The sequence below is a fragment of the Dendropsophus ebraccatus genome, chromosome 13 (genome assembly GCF_027789765.1).
Source record: "Dendropsophus ebraccatus isolate aDenEbr1 chromosome 13, aDenEbr1.pat, whole genome shotgun sequence".
Taxonomy (NCBI): domain Eukaryota; kingdom Metazoa; phylum Chordata; class Amphibia; order Anura; family Hylidae; genus Dendropsophus; species Dendropsophus ebraccatus.
This window is the reverse complement of record NC_091466.1, coordinates 74,471,927-74,493,935: the sequence shown is the minus strand read 5'-3', so window position 1 is coordinate 74,493,935 and position 22,009 is coordinate 74,471,927. Positions and strand designations below refer to the sequence as shown.

The 22,009-nt window shown below is 44.0% G+C and overlaps 2 protein-coding genes across 4 annotated transcripts in view; one reads left to right on the top strand and one right to left on the bottom strand.

Annotated features, from left to right (window-relative positions):
* Positions 1-22,009, top strand: part of RPAP1 (RNA polymerase II associated protein 1) — a 219,531-nt gene that overhangs the window by 75,302 nt on the left and 122,220 nt on the right. Inside the window, exon 1 of one of the 2 annotated variants that reach the window (XM_069950968.1) lies at positions 19,793-19,839. The exons of the other annotated variant lie outside the window; for it this stretch is intronic. The gene's annotated coding sequence lies outside the window, so the exon portion shown is untranslated. Of the gene's footprint in view, positions 1-19,792; positions 19,840-22,009 lie in introns of those variants that run through there. 2 annotated transcript variants of the gene reach the window in all.
* The window catches only part of TYRO3 (TYRO3 protein tyrosine kinase), a 111,983-nt gene that overhangs the window by 51,855 nt on the left and 38,119 nt on the right, over positions 1-22,009 (bottom strand). For both annotated transcript variants that reach the window (XM_069950969.1, XM_069950970.1), the window contains exons 2-5: positions 18,074-18,269; positions 16,235-16,335; positions 11,453-11,626; positions 4,510-4,596 (exon numbers count right to left, since the gene is read on the bottom strand). In XM_069950969.1, the coding sequence (XP_069807070.1) occupies positions 4,510-4,596; positions 11,453-11,626; positions 16,235-16,335; positions 18,074-18,269 (558 nt within the window). The remainder of the gene's footprint in view (positions 1-4,509; positions 4,597-11,452; positions 11,627-16,234; positions 16,336-18,073; positions 18,270-22,009) is intronic.

The window sequence follows — 22,009 nt, the reverse complement described above, 5'->3', positions numbered from 1 at the left end:
CAGCTGATAAGTACAGAAACACTTAAGATTTTAAAACAGAAGTAAATTACAAATCTATATAACTTTCTGACACCAGCCAGAGTTCCCCTTTAAAGGGTATTAAAATTGGCATGTCATAGTTCTGATCAGTGGATTCCAGGTGCCGAGACCCTTACTGGTTGCTAACATGAATGGGGAGTGTTGTGCACATTTGTCTCTGCTCATCCGTCCTTGGGCTTGTACTGATACACAGAACGTTTATAGACTCTTTCGGCATGTGTACACCATTTGTGCTACTCTCCATGTGGAGCCAAGAGTTGACAAGCAGAAAAGAATGAGTACAGCACCCGACAACGTGCCGCCACCTGCTTGTTTTGGCAAGTGGTGGGGGTCTCAACCCCCGGACCCCAACTAATTACAGTAAAACCTCTGACAAGTGGCTATAACTATATATCTATGGGACTTTGTATGGGACTGGTTCTTTGTCTGCAGGATAGGGTTATTTCCCCAAATCAATAATCTCTATAGTAAATGACCCCCCTCCTTAGCGGCCTATATAGGGGGATAAATCAGAGACATAAGACAGAACTTTTATCTCTTTCTATTTCCAGACTTTCTCCTATTGCCAGCACATAATGTTCTGAAATCCCATAAAGCGGATACTTTGTGCATTCTGCTAATTGTTCGGCACGTGATAGATGGACAGATGAAGTCAATGTCTGTATCATTGTAATGGGATTAGATACTTAGCCCTGCCGCAATACCAGTCTTATAAATCTCCTGAGTGTGTTCATCTATTATCCTGTCCTTATCTGCCATCATCCTGTCACAAATAGATAAAGGCAGAAGCCATTTGGAAGCCAATAAAAACACGGCCGGTAAACTCCAAAATAAATCAGGGTCGCCTCAAATCTGTCTGATCACATTACAGCCGCCGATCACAGAGACAGGACGTGTGGTTGTTGGTTACGGCCTTTGAAAGAGTGGCCATCGCCCTGGTTGGTCCCAACTAAAGATGAGCTCAACTTGCTGGAGTCTGATCGTTCAGCATTTGAATATCAGTGGCTGAAGTTGGATGCAGCCCTAAGGAGTCTGAGAAAACATGGATACAGCCTATAGCTTTAGGCTACATCCAATGTCTTCAGCCACTGGTATTCAAATGCAGAACAATTGGACTTGAGCATGGCCGGAGTTGCCCTCATCGCCAGCCCCAACCTCTTCAGAGAAAGTGCACTCTTCCCGCCCAATACTAAGGGTGGTATTGATGGGCAGACTGGTGCCTGGCGGAGTGCTGACCAACTAGATTGGGGCTGATTTGATGGGCCTATTACATGGCCCATAGCTCAGGCTGATTGCTGGGCCTGTTACGCAAGGTCATAGTCAGCCCATACAGCAATAAGGCCCTCAGTTAGAAACTTTAAATAGCAAGTCTATAGCAGCACCAGTGATCAAAGAAAATCATATATTGCATGCTTCACCGGGCCCAATCCAAGGTCCGCTTAATAGTATTTTCAAGAGAGCACTCCTATTGTGAAATCAAACAACGGCCTTCATTCCACCATGCAAACCGAGAGTCATAAAAAGAGCATGGAGGGAAAAGCACAAACCAGGACAGTCTCTCCAGGGTGGCAAAACCTGGCATCATGATGAGGGCCACCATCTTGTTCTTGAACATGGGGCCTCCTCTGCCCCACTACTGGAAAAAAATGTGAAACGTGAAAAAAGTAATAATAAAGCAGGAGCCTAATGGGTATATTTATTGGTTATCTAAACACTCATGTTAACCTACCTATAGGCTCTCTCCTCACTCATAGACATCACCCTATGCGCAATCACACACACGTCCACTCATTCATTTACCCATACACATCACCCAAGGCTGGCACACATCCACCCAAGTAATCGGTTACACACATGAACATTGTCCATGCACACAATTGAAGCACTCTATCACTGCTTATCCTTGTTGTTTAACTCTTCTAAGGGCCTATTACACAGAGTGGTATCGTTCCATATAATGGAGATAGCGATCAGCCGATTAAATCGTTGGGCGTTGCACGGCTGACAGCTGATGATTGCCAAAACACCTTACCTCTCCCTGCTCCCGGTTTTCTCTACTGTGCTCTGCCCAGCGGACCAGGAAGCTGTGGAGCACAGGAGAAAAGACCAGGAGCAGGGAGAGGTAAGGTATCCGGTCTTTGGGTAACGGTTGCATGGACATTGCTAACTATGTCCATGCAGTTCTTACTGTCCGATTATCGGGCTGTCTAATAGGTCCATAGATCTATCACTCCCCTACAAGCAAGCTATGAAGACTAAAGCACCAGCTATTGAGATCCATTGGAGCAGTTAGGGACGATCCTTGACATTTGCCCACCCCATTCTTCCTACATTTGTTCACATTATCCAATAATAAATGGTGTATTTTGGGGAAGAAAGACGAGGAAGAATGTCATATCCAAGTGGTGCCTCCCATATGTGTTTGGTGTATTCACCTTAACGCTTTCCTACCACAAGTTTAGGTGGCCATACCCAATAAGCAGAAGAATCTAAAAATTGTTGGCAAGTTAGCCGGTCCATGGCCCCTCTCAGGATGTGCTATACTTTGCATGGGAAGCACAGACTCACTCAGCAACAAAACATTCTCGTTCCGCCTTTGGCTCCGAAGTGCAATCGGCTGAAAGTTTCAATTATCACAAATGTATGAGCTGGGAATCATTTTACCGGGGCTTCCACTTTGTGATGGAGTTGTGGGTGGAAAATGAAAAGTGATTTTTTGCTGAAAAGGTTTAGTAATAAATTATTGGTAAACTGGAAAAATTACAGAACGGCACATTACACTGATCCATGAAAAGTCACTAAATATTTTCCCTCGAAGGCCTGTGACACTTCAGAAAAGAAACCAAATGGCTCCTAGAGTAGGGAGCAAGTAGTTCACGTAGCAATGCACAGCAGGCGGCTGAGGATTGTGTAAAGTAAGATAGTAAATAGAGATGAGCGAACCTCGAACATGCTGGAGTCCACCCGAACCCGATCGTTTGGCATTTGATTAGTGGTGGCTGCTGAAGTTGGATAAATGTAACGCCTGGAGTAGTGGATCCACTGGGCCGTCACCAGCGATGGCACTAACCTCACCAGGGAGCGGAGTCTAAGGGGCCGCTGGTTTTCACCAGAGCCCGCCGCAAGGCGGGATGGACTTGCTGCGGCAGGCGACCCCCAGGTCGCTACCCCTGGCTTGGTTGCTAGTGACGGCAGGCGAGACGTGGCAGGAGCAGTAGGCAGGAGATGCAGGCAGTGCAGGCAGAGGATAGTAGACGTGCTCGCAGGTGGCGGACAGGACTCAGGAACAATGGGAAGGCAGCGGGCAAGGACTAGGGACAAGGACTGAAGACAGGAACAAGGGACAAGGACTAAGGTCAGGAACAACAGGGAGCTGGGTCAAACGCTATGGGAAGCATATAGAGGCTCCAACACCTGTAGTGGGGCAGGGTTGGAATTTATAGGGAGTGATTGTGTGCAACACCAATTAGGGGCGGACTGGCCCTTTAAATCTGAGACAGCCGGCGCGCGCGCGTCCCCGCCGACCGGCACAGACGGAGACAGGAACGGAGGAGAGGTGAGGCGCCCCCAGGGGCCGAACTAGCAGCAGCGCCGGGTCCCTGCACAAGGACCCCGGCGGCTGCATGGGGCAGGAGGAGGTCGCGGCGGCGACAATAAAGCTCTAAGGTTGTCTGGAAAACATGGATACAGCCAAGGACTATATCCATGATTTCCACATAGCCTTAGGGCTTTATCCAACTTCAGCAGCCACCGCTAATCAAATGCCAAACGATCGGGTTCGGATCGACTCGAGCATGCTCCAGGTTCGCTCATCCCTAATAGTAAACTTTATACTTACCTGTCCATGCTCCCTGTGTTCTTCTAGCTTCTTCCCGCTCACAGCAGCAGCCGCTGACACTTCTGAAGCAGTCTGTGCAGTGACAGGACACTTAGCCAATCACTGACCGTGGATCTGTCCAGTCTTGGCAACTGATTGACTGAGCGTCCGTCACTTCAGACTCAGCTTCAGCAGTGCCAGCGATGGCTGCAGTGAGCGAGAAGAAGCTAGAAGGGCAATGGGGTGCGTGGATAGATAAAGATACAGCAAGGGCTCCACGGACATCACTAACAATATATAAATATACAGACCTTCCTTCATGATCATCGAGCCATATAAATACGACCCTTACCAACATTGTGTATTGGTGGAGAGTTGGGAGGCCACCATACACCTTGGCCAATCCCACTGGCGGTGGATGAACAGGATTCTGCACACTGCTCTTCCTTTCAGGGGCCCATTCTTAAGATCATGTCTTAGCAGTATGATCCTTTACGATCAAACACTTATTCTCTATCCTGCCCACCCCGCTCTTATTATATTGACAATGGCCGACACTTTCCAGACAGACCCTGTATATCCTAGCCCGAGCACATGGAGAACTTTATTACTGTGTAACAAGTCAAACACTTAATAAATAGATGTAGTCTCACCTTTGACATGAACAATGGCAGCTCTGGATGAGGCGACTCCCTTAGGGTTGTGGGCTTCACATGAGAACACAGTAGTTTGATGGATTCCTGTGTATACATGAAGAGAGTATTATTAGTAGTGGCCAGAACCACCTTCTATATATTGAATACCACTTGCATCTATATAGACATAGTACATGCGAATAGAAGTTGGGCCATTCTTTGTATAGGCCATAAATGTTGAGATGGAAATATTCATTTAAAGTTTTTAAAATTCTTTTGAATCAGCTGGTGTCAGAAAATTATATAGCTTTGTAATTTACTTCTATTTGAAAAATCTCCAGTCTTCCAGTACTTATCAGCTGCTGTATGTCCTGCAGGAAGTGGTGTATTCTTTCTAGTCTTACACAGTGCTCTCTGCTGCCACCTCTGTCCATGTCAGGAACTGTCAAGAGCAGTAACAAATCCCCAAAGAAAACCTCTCCTGCTCTGGACAGTTAATGGACAGAGGTGGCAGCAGAGAGCACTGTGTCAGACTGGAAAGAATACACCAGTTCCTGCAGGACATACAGCAGCTGATAAGTACTGGAAGACTGGAGATTTTTCTAATAGAAGTAAATTACAAAGCTATATAACCTTTTTTCCGGTGTACCCCTTTAAGGTAAAGATCCATAATAGTATTGTAAAGATCCATAATAAGACGATTATTACAATGGTCTGCAGACAATCTAGGACTCATACCGTACAATAAAAATATTTATTCTGCAGCTCTAATCACCATCACACAACAAACCAGTTGAACAACGGCTTCTGAGCCACCGAATTAACGTCCATTGTCCTGTTTGCTCAGCAGAGCAGAACAATGGACTCTCTCCAGATCCGTCCATTGTGTGATAGTGTGAACTTGGCACCTGCATGTTTACAATTTGAGACTAAACAAGTATTAGCTGGGACTGCGGAAAACCATGTACAGAACATTTGGTGGAACAATCTATACTATGAGGTTACAAGTTATACAATGAGGATACAGGCTATACAATGAGGATACAGGCTATACAATGAGGATACAAGTTATACAATGAGGATACAAGTTATACAATGAGGATACAAGATATACAATGAGGATACAAGATATACAATGAGGATACAGGCTATACAATGAGGATACAAGATATACAATGAGGATACAGGCTATACAATGAGGATACAAGACATACAATGAGGATACAAGTTATACAATGAGGATACAGGCTATACAATGAGGATACAAGTTATACAATGAGGATACAAGATATACAATGAGGATACAAGATATACAATGAGGATACAGGCTATACAATGAGGATACAAGATATACAATGAGGATACAGGCTATACAATGAGGATACAAGACATACAATGAGGATACAAGTTATACAATGAGGATACAGGCTATACAATGAGGATACAGGCTATACAATGAGGATACAGGCTATACAATGAGGATACAGGCTATACAATGAGGATACAGGCTATACAATGAGGATACAGGCTATACAATGAGGATACAGGCTATACAATGAGGATACAAGTTATCAGATCAATTAACCAAAATACAATAAATAGACTGAGATCATGCGAGATATGATCCCATGTTTCCCCTTCTATTGGGTTATTAAATTTGCTTTTTATTTACTGTGTTCATTTTGCCAAAATTACCAAAACCCGGTTTCACAAAAATAAATAAATAATCATAGCCATATATCATAGCTCTCAGCGGACTCTCTAAACTAAGAGCCATTGTGTTTCCCATTCTCTCCATTCCCGCTATAATGTGCCTGCACTTACGCTCAGCTATACACACTGCTGCTATAATGTGCCTGCACTCACACTCAGCTATACACACTGCTGCTATAATGTGCCTGCACTTACACTCAGCCACTCACACTGCTGCTAAAATGTGCCTGTACTTACGCTCAGCTATACACACTGCTGCTATAATGTGCCTGTACTTACACTCAGCTATACACACTGCTGCTATAATGTGCCTGCACTCACACTCCGCTATACACACTGCTGCTATAATGTGCCTGCACGCACACTCCGCTATACACACTGCTGCTATAATGTGCCTGCACTTACACTCAGCTATTTGCCCTGCTGTATAGAAAAGTTTCTGTAACATCCTCCTGCACAGCTGTGATTCCCTTTTCCTGATTGGTCCATGCTGAACACACACCCCTTCCCCATTGCTGTCATGTGACCACACAGACCTCTGACACCAGCCCTGCTTCTCTATTCTAGCCTGTTGTACTACGCTACTGCATTATGGGGATCTACAGCTCAATCCTGTATCTACAAACTGCAGCTGTATTATCAGGGTTATGCAGTTACTATACATTATACACCACATGCTGCTATACTGTACAGTAACTTATATATCACATATCCAGCTGCTGTGTTATCAGGGTTATACAGTTACTATACATTATATACCACATGCTGCTATACTGTACAGTAACATATATATATCACATATCCAGCTGCTGCAGTGTTATCAGGGTTATACAGTTACTATACATTATATACCACATGCTGCTATACTGTACAGTAACTTATATATCACATATCCAGTTGCTGTGTTATCAGGGTTATACAGTTACTATACATTATATACCACATGCTGCTATACTGTACAGTAACTTATATATCGCATATCCAGCTGCTGTGTTATCAGGGTTATACAGTTACTATACATTATACACCACATGCTGCTATACTGTACAGTAACTTATATATCACATATCCAGCTGCTGCTGTGTTATCAGGGTTATATAGTTACTATACATTATACACCACATGCTGATTGCTATACTGTACAGTAACTTATATATCACATATCCAGTTGCTGTGTTATCAGGGTTATACAGTTACTATACATTATACACCACATGCTGAGTGCTATACTGTACAGTAACTTATATATCACATATCCAGCTGCTGTGTTATCAGGGTTATACAGTTACTATACATTATATACCACATGCTGCTATACTGTACAGTAACTTATATATCACATATCCAGTTGCTGTGTTATCAGGGTTATACAGTTACTATACATTATACACCACATGCTGAGTGCTATACTGTACAGTAACTTATATCATCACATATTCAGCTGTTTCGAACTGTTTGTTTCATCTGTTCTACATGTTATTCAGAATATAAAATCATTATTTTTGGGGTGTGGAACCAATTGTCTGCATATCAGTGATTACTTATGGGAAAATTTGCTTTGGTTTAGGAGTGGATTTGGATTACAAGCGCGGTCCTGGAACGAATTATACTCGTAATCCAAGGCACCACTGTATATTGTTAGCGATGTCCGTGCAGCCCTTACCCTAGTGTAAAATAAAGTATATACATACCTGTACACGCTCCCCAGTGTTTTTCTGCCTTCTCCCCGCAGCCACCGCTGGAACTTCTGAGCCGGTCTGTAAAGTGACAGGCCGATCAGCCAATCACTGTTAGGGATGGAACAGTGCAGCAGCCTGTCACTTGAGATACTGGCTCAGAAGTTCGAAGTGGTGGCTGCGGGGAGCAGGCAGAAGCAAGTAGAACACTGAGAGCGTGGACAGGTAAGTATAAGGTTTATTATTTTTTTACATGTAATAGGGTCTATCCGGATGTGGTTACTCTGCAGTCACACTATTGCACCACACTGTCCGCTTGTGTATGCGTGACAAATCAATAAAAATACCAGCAAAAGGAGAAAGAAGGAAATGAGTCATGATTTATTACTAATACTACTACAATAGCCCGTGGATTTTATTTTGGGCGGATATGCTCTTGTAATTTAGTCTATTCAAAGAATTTGTATTCTGTATGTGACAGCAGTCGTATCCGTAGTGGAAAGAAAAGAGGGGCAAGGTGGGAATTGTGGGATAAATAGAGCAGAATAAGCGGCAACAAGGACAAAAAGTACATTTCCAGCTTTCATCTGCCTGATTACCCCAATGGCTGAGAAACCCCCCAGTGACTACAGTCTGGAGGAAACATGTCACTGACAGTATACAGTATATACTGTCTGTCTGTCTATCTATCTATCAATCAATCATACAAACAAATCGCAGCACTCGGTTTGATCCAGGTGGGTGCCAGCAAAAAAAAAAAAAAATAATAATAAATGAATAAGTAACCTACCTTTATTTTCACTGAAGCAATCGGAGTGCCGCTACCATTTGTCGTATATCTATCTATCTCCTATCTAATCTCCTATCTATCTCCTATCTAATCTCCTATCTGTCTGTCTATCTACTGTATGTGTATACAAATGTTAATATGATGTAATGATCCATATCCTGAATTGACTAGTTTTTACCGACCACCACTCCGCTCTAAAAAACAGTGGTCTGGCTGATTATATATTGATAATCTAGATGTATAGAGAAATACTGTATATATACTGAATAATAACAATAAATATGTATACTATAGCTATATTTACACCAGCTAGATCACTGCTTTTAGAGCTGTCACCAATGGGAGGGAAAGTGCAGCATATGCGGAGAAGGAGACAAAAATATTTCACCTGATGAGACGAACAAGTATAACTCTGTTAGCGGAGATGGGACTACCCCTTTAAACCCCGAGAATGAGCTCCCAGTTAGTGCAAAAAGTAAAAGAAAAAAAACACAAGTAAAACAGGTTTGTCTAGCAGGTTTAGTAAGAGGAGAGAGAAGAAAAGAACAAGCATGGTGCAACAACCAGCTCATACTATGTACAATATACAGCAAGTTAAACTTATAAGATTACATACACTTAGGTTGAAGTCATTAAAGGGAATCTGTGACCCCCCCCCCCCCACCCCAACCCACTGGTAACTCTGTGCAGTCAACTAACGTCCATCACTGTGTTTAAAAAGAATCTCAGTCAGGGAGGCGGGGCCTAAGGCTGCAGTGCCTCTGTGCTTCCTCCCCGCCTCTCTCCTCTTCAGGAATATCACTGGGCTGGGGTACGCTCCCTTTGGGTTGTTTCTTAGATTTAGATTCTGAGATTTGTTTTTTTGATCATGATGACCGTTAATAATGATTATTAACGGCCGTCATTATAAAGAAAACACCGTTATTTTTCATCGAAAAAATATGCTGTGGGAACGTAGCTTTTTTTTTTTTGCTTTGACTTCTTAAAAGAAAAAAAATTACTATGAAGAAAAAGTTTTTCATAGTAAGATTAAAGTGGCACTGTTGTGTTTTTTTTTTTTTTTGCAGAAATCATTACTACAGGCGATTTTAAGAAACTTTGTAATTGGGTTTATTAAGCAAATATGCCATTATCTGCATTAAAAATTACTTTTCCCAGCCCCCCCCCCCCTATCATCCACTGCTCATTATCAGGAAATCTCGACTCTTTTACATCAGTCGGGCCCTGTGTAACCTATGAAGAGGGGAGGGGGCAGGAGGGAGATTAGTCACTAGCAGACAGCAGAGAACAAAGGATTACACTGCGGGACCTGTGTGAAAGCCGGTATTCAGAGGTCAAAAGAGATAGCCCAGTGATGTAGCTGTAAATTAACTCTTTGTTGTCCTGTTTTGGTGCCTCATCTCCATCCACCCCTCCCCTCTCCATAGACAACCATGAAGACAGGGGGGAGAGCTTCAAACTACTTTTTAATGATTCATGACTTCATGCATTTTTCTTTCTTAAAATTGCCTGTACTATTGATTTCTGCAAAAAAAAAAAAATTTAACGACAGTGACACTTTAAGCAAACCAGTCAACCCTAACACCCAACATTAACCTCTAGTTCAGGCCGCTTACCAGCTGTAACCCAATAATACTGAAGGACAGACGTGAAACAATTCAAAGTGACAAACAAGCAGATGGGAGTCTCCCACCCCGGCCGCCTGGCGTTTCATTCCGGCAATGTAATTGTGTCCTTAATGGACATTGTGCTAAAATAGAAACGAGGTTTTGTAATTACTGTTTCTTAATCACCTATTTAGTGCTCTCCCCAAAGGTATTGCTGCGAGGAGGCGAACGCTCCGCCGCTGCCGCCTGCTCTCCCCTGCATCAATTATCCTGGGCTGTAAGGCAGATCCAGCAGAGAGGGAGATATAGGCAGCACAGCTAAAAAGCTATAAATATTTCCAGGAGGAATGAAGAATATGGGCATCTCAGATTTAAAGGTACAGTCCACATACAGAGATGGTGACTAGGATTAATCACACAGGTTATACAACATTCTAATATACACAGGGGTACGAAACCAAGGCTCTCCAGCTGTTGCAAAACTACAACTCCCATCATGCCTGGACAGCCAAAGCTAAAGCTTTGGCTGTCCAGGCATGATGGGAGTTGTAGTTTTCCATCCGAAAGTTTGGGTTTGCAAAAACCTAATCAATCAGCATTCGAATCCTGCTGCCTAGAAAAAGCGGATACAGCCCGAAGACTGCCATAGCTGTATAAATAGCTGTATTCATGTTGTCCAGGCAGTGCTCAGGCTGCATTCACACTTTCGACAAGTTTGCTCATCTCAGTATGCAATATGCTCCTAAAGTATTGCTGTCATTTGTAGTAACTTTTGATACATACATCAGAGATGTCAAAAGGTACAGATCGCACCGGGTCTCCATCCTGAGACCTGCTGCAATCCTGAGATACAGCTAAGTGGAGTGTGTGGTAGCTCGCTCTACTCCTTGTTCGGCCAAAGACTATAATAAGGAGTCAGATTTGACTGACAGCCGGGGAGAGCTGTGTACTGCCGAGCACTTCCCCCCTGGCTGTATCTCGGGATTGAGGACTGAGACCCGGTGTGATCCGTAACTCTTGTCATGTCTCAAGAGGAGAGGAGTAAAGTTGTAAAACAAGAGGCTGCATGGACAGAAGCAGAGAAGAAATGGGACTGTTAACCCTCTCCGCTCACAAGCCCTTAGCTATGCCCCTTAACATGACTAAATATTGGGAAACTTAGCTAAGTCTCTTACCTGGTACTGAAAGAACAGATGGCGAGTTGTCCGGCTTCCTCTGAACAGGGGAATCACCCATCCACCATATTATAGTCAGAGGTTCAGGGGGTCCTATTGCCGCACAGGAGATGTTAAAGGAGGTGTTTCTTAAAACGGCCATGTCCTTTGGCTCCATGGTGAAATATGGGACACCTAAAAAAAATAAAAGCACATTATATTATTTGTACTTAGCAACAAGAGAGGACAATCCGTCCCGTATCCCTGCACGACAACCCCAGCTAGCTGACACGGACGCCATACTGGTGGTCACCAAGCTTCCCTGGATAACATCATATCTGGGTCAATACATTCCTTCCTGGATATATGCATGAAATTATTTTATTTTTTATTTAACAAATTGCACACCGGACCCCTCCCCCTTCCTCCCTATTAGTGGGCTTCCCTCATTACTGAACACTATAAGAAGCACAGTCCTGTCACCTGGTCACTCCCTCTGTATAGTGAGGTGTATAGGGCTAGGACCATGGTGACAGGCAGCAGTGTCATGTGGAGTGTGGTGTCTCTCTCCTCTCCCGGCCCCTCCCCCACCTCCTCCTCTTAGGCTGCTCAGTCGGGACACAGCAGTCGGGGAGAGCGCCCCCCTGCAGCGGCAGTGACAGGAATCCTTCCCTCAGAGCAGACAGGCCTCCAGCTTCAGGGTCCAGCTCCCTGGTCGGGACAGAGAGGGAGGGCAGCAGGGAATCTCTGCCACATACATCTCCTGCAGACCTGCCCCTGCTCTTCATGAAGGGTGAGTGTGGTTATGTGTGGAAGTGTGCAAATGTGTGTTATGTGAACATTATGTAGGATGATATGTATGTGTATATGTATGTTATACATGTGTGATATATATATATATTTGTGTGTGGGGTGTATACAGTATATTATGTCATGGTTTTTATGCATTAGGTCCTGTTCACATAAAAAATGTTCTAATCCACAAGGATACTGTACAGCGATAGCAAAGTATAGGAATGTGGTGTACATGGACATTACGGTATAAGGCCCAGTTCACACTTAAAGCTCCGCCGCTAAATTCCACCATGCGGTGAGTGAACGGGAGGGCAGGTGCACGCGTCTGCTTCCTCCCCTCTCTGCTCTTTGAGCGGACAGTGGCGGGAGCGGACGCGCACACACCCTCCCATTGACTCACTGCAGGACACTGAACGCGGCACAGAGCTTCGCCGCGGAATTCTGCTGTATTTGCTCAGTGTGAACATACCCAAAGAGTCATGCCTATATTAATGGAATATTACATAGCCATGTCACCATGCTCACTATGATGTAACATTTGTGAAGTGAATCAATCACAGTGATGTCACAGGACAGACATCACGCTATAAAGCCTGACTGACTCACTGACAGAGCGGGAAGCGGACTGTAAGTTTTGCCCAGGGCCACACTTGGCCTAAAATCGGCTCTGTCTGTTTAATACAAGAAACCTGTGAGGTTGATAGGAGTTACTGCTTCACTTAAAGGGGTCAACTGGTGCCAGAGATTTGTAATTTACTTCTATTTACTTTCAGTACTTATCAGCTGCTGTATGTCCTGCAGGAAGTGGTGTATTCTCTCCAGTCTGACACAGTTCTCTCTGCTGCCACCTCTGTCCATGTCAGGAACTGTCCAGAGCAGCAATGAATCTCCATAAAAAAAACTCTCCTTTTTTCATACTGGAATGAATACAATTTCCTGCAGAACATCCAGCAGTTGATAAGTACTGGAAGACTTGAGATTTTTTTAAAAAGGAATAAATGACAAATCTCTGGCACTAGTTGATTTGTAAGAAAAAAAAAAAATCTGGTTTACTGCCTCTAAGGCCACATTACACAGCATGATATTGAGGTGGAAGCGAGGGCTGACCTGTCAGGTAAGTGCTCGCTTCCCCTTTGTTGCTCGCTTACCACCAGCGAGCGTCGGGAGAAGCTGCTCGGACGATCCTTATTTTCGACGTGTTAAAAGACTACGATCAGCCGCCATTGTGCATTGCGTCCTATTACACCAAGCGATTATCGGTAATTATCGGCCGATAATCGTTGTGTGTAATATCGCCTTTAGCCGCAGGCATGTAGTTATGCATGAGAACAGGAAGATTTGGATGGTAGGCCTAGTAAATTAATGAGCAGAGAAGTAGGCCATGTCTTCACTATCCATTATGTCCCTATACAATGGAGAAATGTGCTTACAGCAGCAATAACCCAAATAACCGGGCTCCCAGCTGGAGACGGACTCACTAACTAGCTAGGCACTAACCCCTGCCGTCCCTGCACAGTCCTTGTCTAAGAGGAAGACTGCAATGGAGACAAAAGGGTTAAAGAAAAGGTATATAAAAGGCGTTTGTTGTGTGGGAGGAAGAAAGATGGATGGAGCCAGCAGGAGAGAGGTGAGATAAATGGAGGAAGAAGCTGCTAACACTTGGTGAGGGGCTGCGGAGAGTGTGTGGGTGATGCGGCTGATTGATACGGCCGGGCTCCGGGGAGGGCCTGCATGTTGTGAGTCGTAGTTGTTGGGAAGGATATAGGAAGGTTGCTGAAGTTAATGGAATCCCCCTGGATGCAGCTCTGACTCATAGTGAATACACTCTCACATATGAATCTGCTCGGATGAGAAAACAACAGCCGAAAAGGCGAATACACAAGCAGTTTCCAAGATGGAGTCCTATAGCTCATTGTAATCTTATGGCACCGACTCAGATGTTACAGATGGCACTTTGCTAGGAAAGTATTTTCTGACCCGTCTGGTGACATGTCCTCCCCATCCTCGTATCCTTACAGCCGGGAGGAATGTCAACAGATATGGGATATGGAAGTCAATAGAGGTTAGGCTCTAGAAGGGGAAGGGAGACGCTAGAGGTCTATGCTGCCATTTACATGTAAAGAGGGGGCAACAGGAGTCATCCGCCAGACGGGAGAATGCAGATTTTAGTTTTGCCTTGTTAGGGTGAATCCACACGCGGCTTCGGCGAGGGTCCCTTACATTTCATTTTACAGAAATCCAAGTACCGAGTCATTCAGATGAATGGAAGTGATTGTCATGTGCTTTCTCAGCTGTATCAGATAGAGGCCATAGCTCTAGTCTTTAAAGCGACTCTGTACCCACAATCTGCCCCCCCCAGACCACTTGTACCTTCGGATAGCTGCTTTTAATCCAAGATCTGTCCTGCGGTCCGTTCGGCAGGTGATGAAGTTATTGTCCTAAAAAACAACTTTTAAACTTGACACAGTCCTGTGTCAAATTAGCGTGACCTAGAGTGTCTGTGCCCTAGGCCTGCACCGCCTCTCTGTCCCTCCTACCCACCCTCTTCACCATTAGCAATGCCCTGGTCAGTATTTTTCCTAATTATCACTTGTGTGAACACAGCACAGGTGCCTTAACCATCCAACACATGTGCAGTGTTCACACAGCTGATGAATAGGAAAAATCCTGCCTGGAGCATTCCTAATGAAGAGGGTGGGGAGGAGGAAAAGAGGGACGGTGCAGGCCTAGGGCACAGACAATCTAGGCCACACCAATTTGACTCAGGGCTGCAAGTTTAAAAGTTGTTTTTTTAGGACAAAAACTGCATCACCTGCTAAACGTACCCCAGGACAGATCTTTGATTAAAAGCAGCTATCTGAATGTACAAGCGGTTTGGGGGGGTCAGATTGTGGGTACAGAGTCACTTTAAGGAGCTACAAAAGGTAACGTTACCTCCAGTTTTTGGCATAGAGACACAGCTTGTGCCGGGCGGTTGGGTTGCTGAAGCACCTGAACAACGCCCAACGTGTTCTGTGCACCAGCCCTATTAATAGGATTGTGTAACTTGCTAGGCTTCATACGGTTGATTTGGCAATGGGACTGCCTGGGGTGAGCTGCATCTCTCCATGTTTAACTGGGGACAGGTCTGGAGGTACACTTTAAAGTGGCCATACATTATCAACAGCTGTTGGCCAAGAATTCATTAAAAGCAGCTATCCGAAGGTACAAGTGGTTTTGGGGGGGGGGGGGGGGGGGGTCAGATTGTGTGTGCAGAGTCACTTTAAATAGATCTGATCAAATAATCTGAAAATGGTTACAGTAAAATGAAATAAAACCTTAAAAAAATGAATAAATAAATAAAAAATTATCACTAAAAAGTTGTGAGTGCATATAAACCTCTACATAAGGTCGGGTAAAGCCTATTCACTAGGGAAGTCACAAAATAACATTGACACCTTCCAAGAGGGGAATGACCCTAAACATAAAGCTGCACTGGAATAGTGTAAGGGTCCTATTAGATGAAGCAATTTTTAATGATTATAATAAATGATAAATAGTCATTACTACGATCGTTTACTCCATCTGATCCCAGCAAATGAAGGAAAGTTGAGGAATTACATTGAACGATTAGTGAACAAATGTGGAAGTACAACGAACGATTAACAATGATTTTGGTGTGGGCACCAAACAAACGATTTATCGTTGGTCTTTTCATCGTTGCCTGCATTTACACAAAATGATTATAATCAAATTTGGAACAATATAACGATAATTCCCACGATAATCGTCCTGAGTAATAGGGCCCTAAGAGGGAACTTTTTTCGGAAAAGACCAGATCTTTGAAATGCTGCTGCACAACACAACCCAGCTGAAGGAGTTGGTGCAGTTTTGTGGAATAACTGGCTTGGTCAGGAGCGTCAAACTCAGGCCCTCCAGCTGTGGCAAAACTACAATTCCCATCATTCATGAGCAGAGAAAGCAGAGAAAACACTCTATAACAAATATGGTGAAATGCTTAATCCTTACCTTCCACCATGATCCAAATGGCCTCCGATACCACCTTCAGTCCGTTATTTTCCGCTTCGCACCAGTATTTCCCAGCGTCGGGACGCTCAACGTTTTTTAAGCTGAAAATGCATTCGTGTAACAGTGTTAATTGTGCTCACCCTACAGTATGGCGGTATAGCGTTGCTCACTATGTAATGCAGCAGCATCGGATTTCTCTGCTCGGTGTTTGCATTGTTCTTTTCATTGCTTGGCAGGCCAAGATAAGTTTTCTTTGTAAACCAATGGCCTTGCTGAATGTTCATATGATATGCAGGAAGCTATATAAGACTCGGAAATGAGATATAACATATCAGCCCTGCAGCCAGGCTCAGTATATCTCTTGATGAGCAATGGTATTAAAATTATAATTATAGTATAATATAGCTGCCGAGATTCTGCGTCCTACAGATGGCCGTTCCTCGCATTGGATGACCAGTCATTAGACCAGAATCTGCTTAAACATTTCAGCCAAAACCATCATTAGAGATGAGCAAACCTGGAGTACCTTCAGGTTTGTCCAAACCCCGAGATTACCGTTGAATGCAGCCCAAAGGCTGGCTGGAAAATATGGATACACCCATAGGACATAGGCCGTATGCATGTTTTCCAGGACTCCCTAGGGCTGCATACAACTTTTTCAGCCACGGGTAATCATATGCTGAGAGTTTGGGTTCTTGCTCCTCTCTAATGATCATCAATACAATATAACAACATTTGTTAGTGCTATAATCTACAACCTATAATCAGACCATAAGCAAGTGACTGTCCTGCCCTGCTGACCATAGCTGCCACTATGACTGCACCAGACCCCTGCTGCTCACCGCTTCCTCTACAGGAAGTGCCTGCTCAGCCAATCACTGACCACAGCAGTTACCTGTGATTGGCTGATCAGACAGTTCCTGCAGACACATCAGAGGAAGCAGTGGGGAACCAGTGCAGCTGCAGGGGATTGAGGCAGGCGAGTAGCTTTTGTTTTTTTTTCATTTTTAAAGCACCTAGTGTCCATATTAAAAGATTTTGTATGGGCAGGTTACCCCTTTATAGGGGAGCTATCAGCAGGTTAGCCAAATATAACCAACTGATAGCTCCCTTGTGGTCATGGGGAGCTGAGGATGAAGGTCTGTTGCCATCATCCTCTGCACTATTCCTGTGTGGTTAGCTGTGAAATCTCCTGCATGATAAGCGCCCCCCCCCCCCCCCCTGCACAGATCACATTGCAGTGGAGAGGCGGGGACTATGGTCCTCGCAGGCCTGGCTCCAATAATGGTTATCAATGGAGGAACTGACTCTGGGGGGGGGGGGGGGGGGGGTCGGGGATTGGGCTACCTCCAGTGCTCCTATTGGATTACCAGGCAGAGGAGGATGTCAGAAGGAACAGCATGGGAACAGATCTGAGGATGAAGGTAAGAGACATACCTTCATCCTCAGTGCCCCTGCCCACTAGGGAGCTATCAGCAGGTTAGAGTCATCTATCCTGCCAATAGTTCCCCTTGAATGTGCCTGGTTGCTTTTCTTATTCTAAGAATCAATAGAGTACACAGAGTTTGAGACTAAAAAACTATGTAAGGTGTAGTTAGTCAGACTCTTGTCTCTACTATGGAAGTGAACTCACCCCCCAATGGAAACCAGAAGCTGGCAAAGTATACTTGGTTCCTGCTATATTTCTCTATCTATATTAAGATCTCAGAATACCACGTGCATGGGGCATCGGCATAGTATCCCGAGATGGGTAGTCCAGTGTCTATATAAGGAGACATCTGTATCATCTGTTTCCATCTGTTACTAATACACAGAGGAAGCCAGGGCCAGATAACGTACCTGAGGAAGCTGATCCAATGATCTTCCATCACGGGAATGTACATCTGGTCTGCACTCTGCACCGCAATGCCATCCTTCAGCCACTGGATCTCTGGCAACTCCATGCCCAATAAACTGCAGTTCAGCTTGGCTTCATGTCCTTGAGAAACTGTCAGGTTGTACCCGCGACCGATAAACTGCAGTCCAGACACCGTTCCTGAATAGAGGAGAAGAAAGCAGAGTAAAACTAATGAAAAAAAACTCGCTCCCAATGACTGCAGTTATTCAGCTAGAAGAACTCATCCACCGGGAAAATACTCCTTATATAATAATTACGGACAAGAGGCATCTCTTTGCTCTCACCTCCGTCTTCACTTCACATTGAAGTGGCACAAGATGCTTTCTAAAGAACACTAAACCAAAAGCCAAAAGTCTTCTCTACAGCATAAAGCAAAAAGAAAAAAAAGATCATGTTGGCGGCTCACACACTTATATTTCGAGTCATTTGTCCTAGCCCTTAGGGCCCTATTACACGGGACGATTATTGTGCGAATTATCGTCATATTGTTCTATTTAAACATTAATCGTTTTATATAAATGCAGGCAACAATCAAACGACCAACAAGAAAGCGTTCACCGTTCGTTTGGTGCTGACATCAAAATCATTGTTAATCTTTCGCTGTAATTCCGCATTCGGTCACTAATCGTTCAGTGTGATTCCACATCGTTCCTTCATTTGCTGGGATCAGACGATGGACGACTATCAGAGGATAGTGAACGATTTCAGGTAAACGATATAGTTTGTGATCATTAATCATTAAAAGTTCCTTTGTCTAATAGGACCCTTAAGATCTGGATTTTTATATTGTATCGGCAAAAAGTATAATTACAGGAATTTTTTGATTAATAATATGGAGGTTACACATACTATTTTGTACATTATTTGGTCATCAATCTGGTCAGTATTTAACCAAAACCGGGAGTGGAAATGACACCAAGAAGTGAAGAGCGAACCTGCTGAACACTCTGGTTTGTCCAAACCCAAACACTCAGCATTTGATTTTCCTGGAGAAATCTGATATAGCCCTATGGAGTCCTGGAAAAAATGAACTCAGCCATAGGCCATAAGCTGTATCCATATTTTCCTGGCATCCTATGGCTACATCCAATTTCTCCAGCCACTGTGAGTTAAATGCCGAGTGTTCGGGTTTGGACGAACCAGAGTTCACTCATCACTAACATCAAGAACAACCACAGTGGAAAAAGTTGCACCTTCCTCCGTGTTTTGGATCTACTCTTGGTTTTGGTTAAAAATATGGACCAAAGTACTATGTACGAACCCAGACTTTAATCCTGGTCCCTCATATGTAAGTGTCCAAAGTGCTGTGTATACTGTAGGCCCTGGTATCTTTAGTAGATCATTTTTGGCCAGTTTCATATCGCAATGTATATGCCAAGCAGGAGTCCATGACGTATACTTCTAATGGCCCCATAGTAAAAATGTTTTTGGTTGTTTATGTGTTCCAGCTCAATGGAACAGTGCCAAGGTCCTTGCTAGTCCATCCAGTAAACCCAGCAGGTATATGTCTTAAATGGAGGCCAATGTGGACACATTATTGGCCTCTGCCCAGTATATGGAGCCTAGTTTAGGAATTCCAATCTATTCCGGAGTCTTTATTATTCCTGGACGGTACATGACCTACTATCCAGTTATTGAAGAAGATAGGGCAGCGTATGACACTGACGGATCCGCTCCAATATTCCCTGAATTAGAACTATAAATAAATGTAAGTAATAAAGTCGCCTTCATATTCCAGAAAGCATTGTGTATGTAAATGTGAAGGGAGAATGGGAGCTCAGTCAGTGATCATTTGCATGTCGATCTGTTTATTACAGTCTTCCCCCTCTCTGTTCTCTACTGACTGTCATCACCGGGGAAGGTAGGTGGCGGGATATGGAGGATTCCGTTAGTCACTGTATATTTTTGGCCTATCATTTCTGTCACAGCTCTTCACAGGAGACAATGATGTCACTGAAATTAACAGCCAAAGCCAGAAAAGACGTCACTAAGACAAACAGCAGAGAAGGGAAAAAGGCAATTACGAGGCATAAGATAGCTGACAATGTTCTTACAGACAGGGAAGAGGCACTTATGGGGGAGCTCCTGAAGAGAATATAGATATATTTAGGACATCTGATGTTGCCAGGAGTTTCTTGCCCATTCCTTTACATGACTGTCAATATCCTCGAAGTACTCTAGGGAAGACCCCTGCATTGCTCCTTACCAGTAGAGAAATTAATGGGACCACCCAGGACTCTTTTTAAGACCCCTTATAGTAGCACCATGGTCCATCTCTATGGTATTTAAGGGACTACAGGGTGGTTTGGTGATCTCCTCACTAGGAGACCCCCCTTGGCAACAGGTTTTCTTCCCAGGAGAGATATCTGGCAATCTCTGTGCTATGACTCTTAACTGAGGCTCCACTTTTTCCCATCTCAATGATATGTATGCCCATAAAGTGTACATCCAGAGATGGTGTCCTGCCCATTCTGCAAAGATTATTGCAGGGGGGAGTAGCTCACGTTGGACGGTACAATATCCGACGATCCGCAAGTTTTGTACACAATCCCTGTTCTGACTCCACTTTTTTCCGGCTATATTGATTCATGGGAAAGCTTGTCAACAACCAATATGGTTGAACTATCTGACTGCAGTAAGTTACTGTAGTAGATGGCTCTATCCAAGTCAGCAACTTTAAGGAGTTTTCTGGCCAAAAAACTATTAGATGGCCTATCCTTCTCTAGGTGAGCTCCCAAGTTTGGACATTGGAGGTCAACTCCACCCAAACTCCACCCACCCCCAACCACCCCCAAGAATGGTTAGCTGAACAACTTACTTCCATTCAGAGAATGGAGGAACTCCTCTCCACAGACATGCTTCTAGAACAGAATTATGATAAAATATGGCGGCCATGGCTCTTATTTACAGGATGGCTGAAGCCTTTTGCTTACTGTCTTAGACACCACGTCTCAGAAGTAAGCCCAACTGAGACATGGAATTTAAGAAAGTTAGCGGACCAGGAGCAAAAGGCTTTAGCCGTCATCTGTTTGCCGAACAACCCCATTAAAGACTCAATGGCTTTTCAAAGATGGCTACCCACCCTTCCCCACTTTAGATTTGAGAGCTCTGACATAGTCGCCCACCATATTGTGGATTTTTTGCCGTTGACTACTCACAGCATTTCTTAAGGTCCTATCACACAGGACGATTATTGTGCGCCAAAATCGCTAGATTGTTCGAATTTAAACGATAATCGTTCTGTGTAATTGCAAGCAATCATAAAAAAATCGTAGTGTGTCGTTGATCGTTCATTTAGATCAGACCCCAAAATCATTGTTAATCGTCAGCATTCGTTCACTTATCGTCCTGTGTAATTCCACATTGTTCCTTCATTGGCTGGGGTCAGATGGTGTAAACGATCGTTGTAACAATCGTAACTAACGACTATCGTTCTGTGTCATTTGGCAAATGATTTCAGGTTAACGGTAAACAATTGTTTAACGTTAATCGATAATTGTTAAAAATCGCTTTGTCTAATAGGACCCTTACACTATCCCAGGGCATTTGATCTGGGAGTTTGTTGATGGGCCACCACTTAACCACATAAAGGACCCTACTGCGCTGTAACTGGTAGCTATTCTGCATATATAACTTTGCAGACAAACTGCAGTAACAGCAGGTAGAAATGAGATGTAAGAAGAATATGCATGTTCCCAATCACAGCTACTCACAACCAAATCATAAAGTGCTGAGTGCCATATAGTGCATTCTAGAATTGCCCTCCAGATCCGTCCGCCGAGCTTACCCCCAAGCTTCCCTCCTCCAGTCTCTTCCACGTTGAACATTCATACTAATCTCCACTCCTGAGCACTCGCTGCTTGCAGTCACAATGAGAG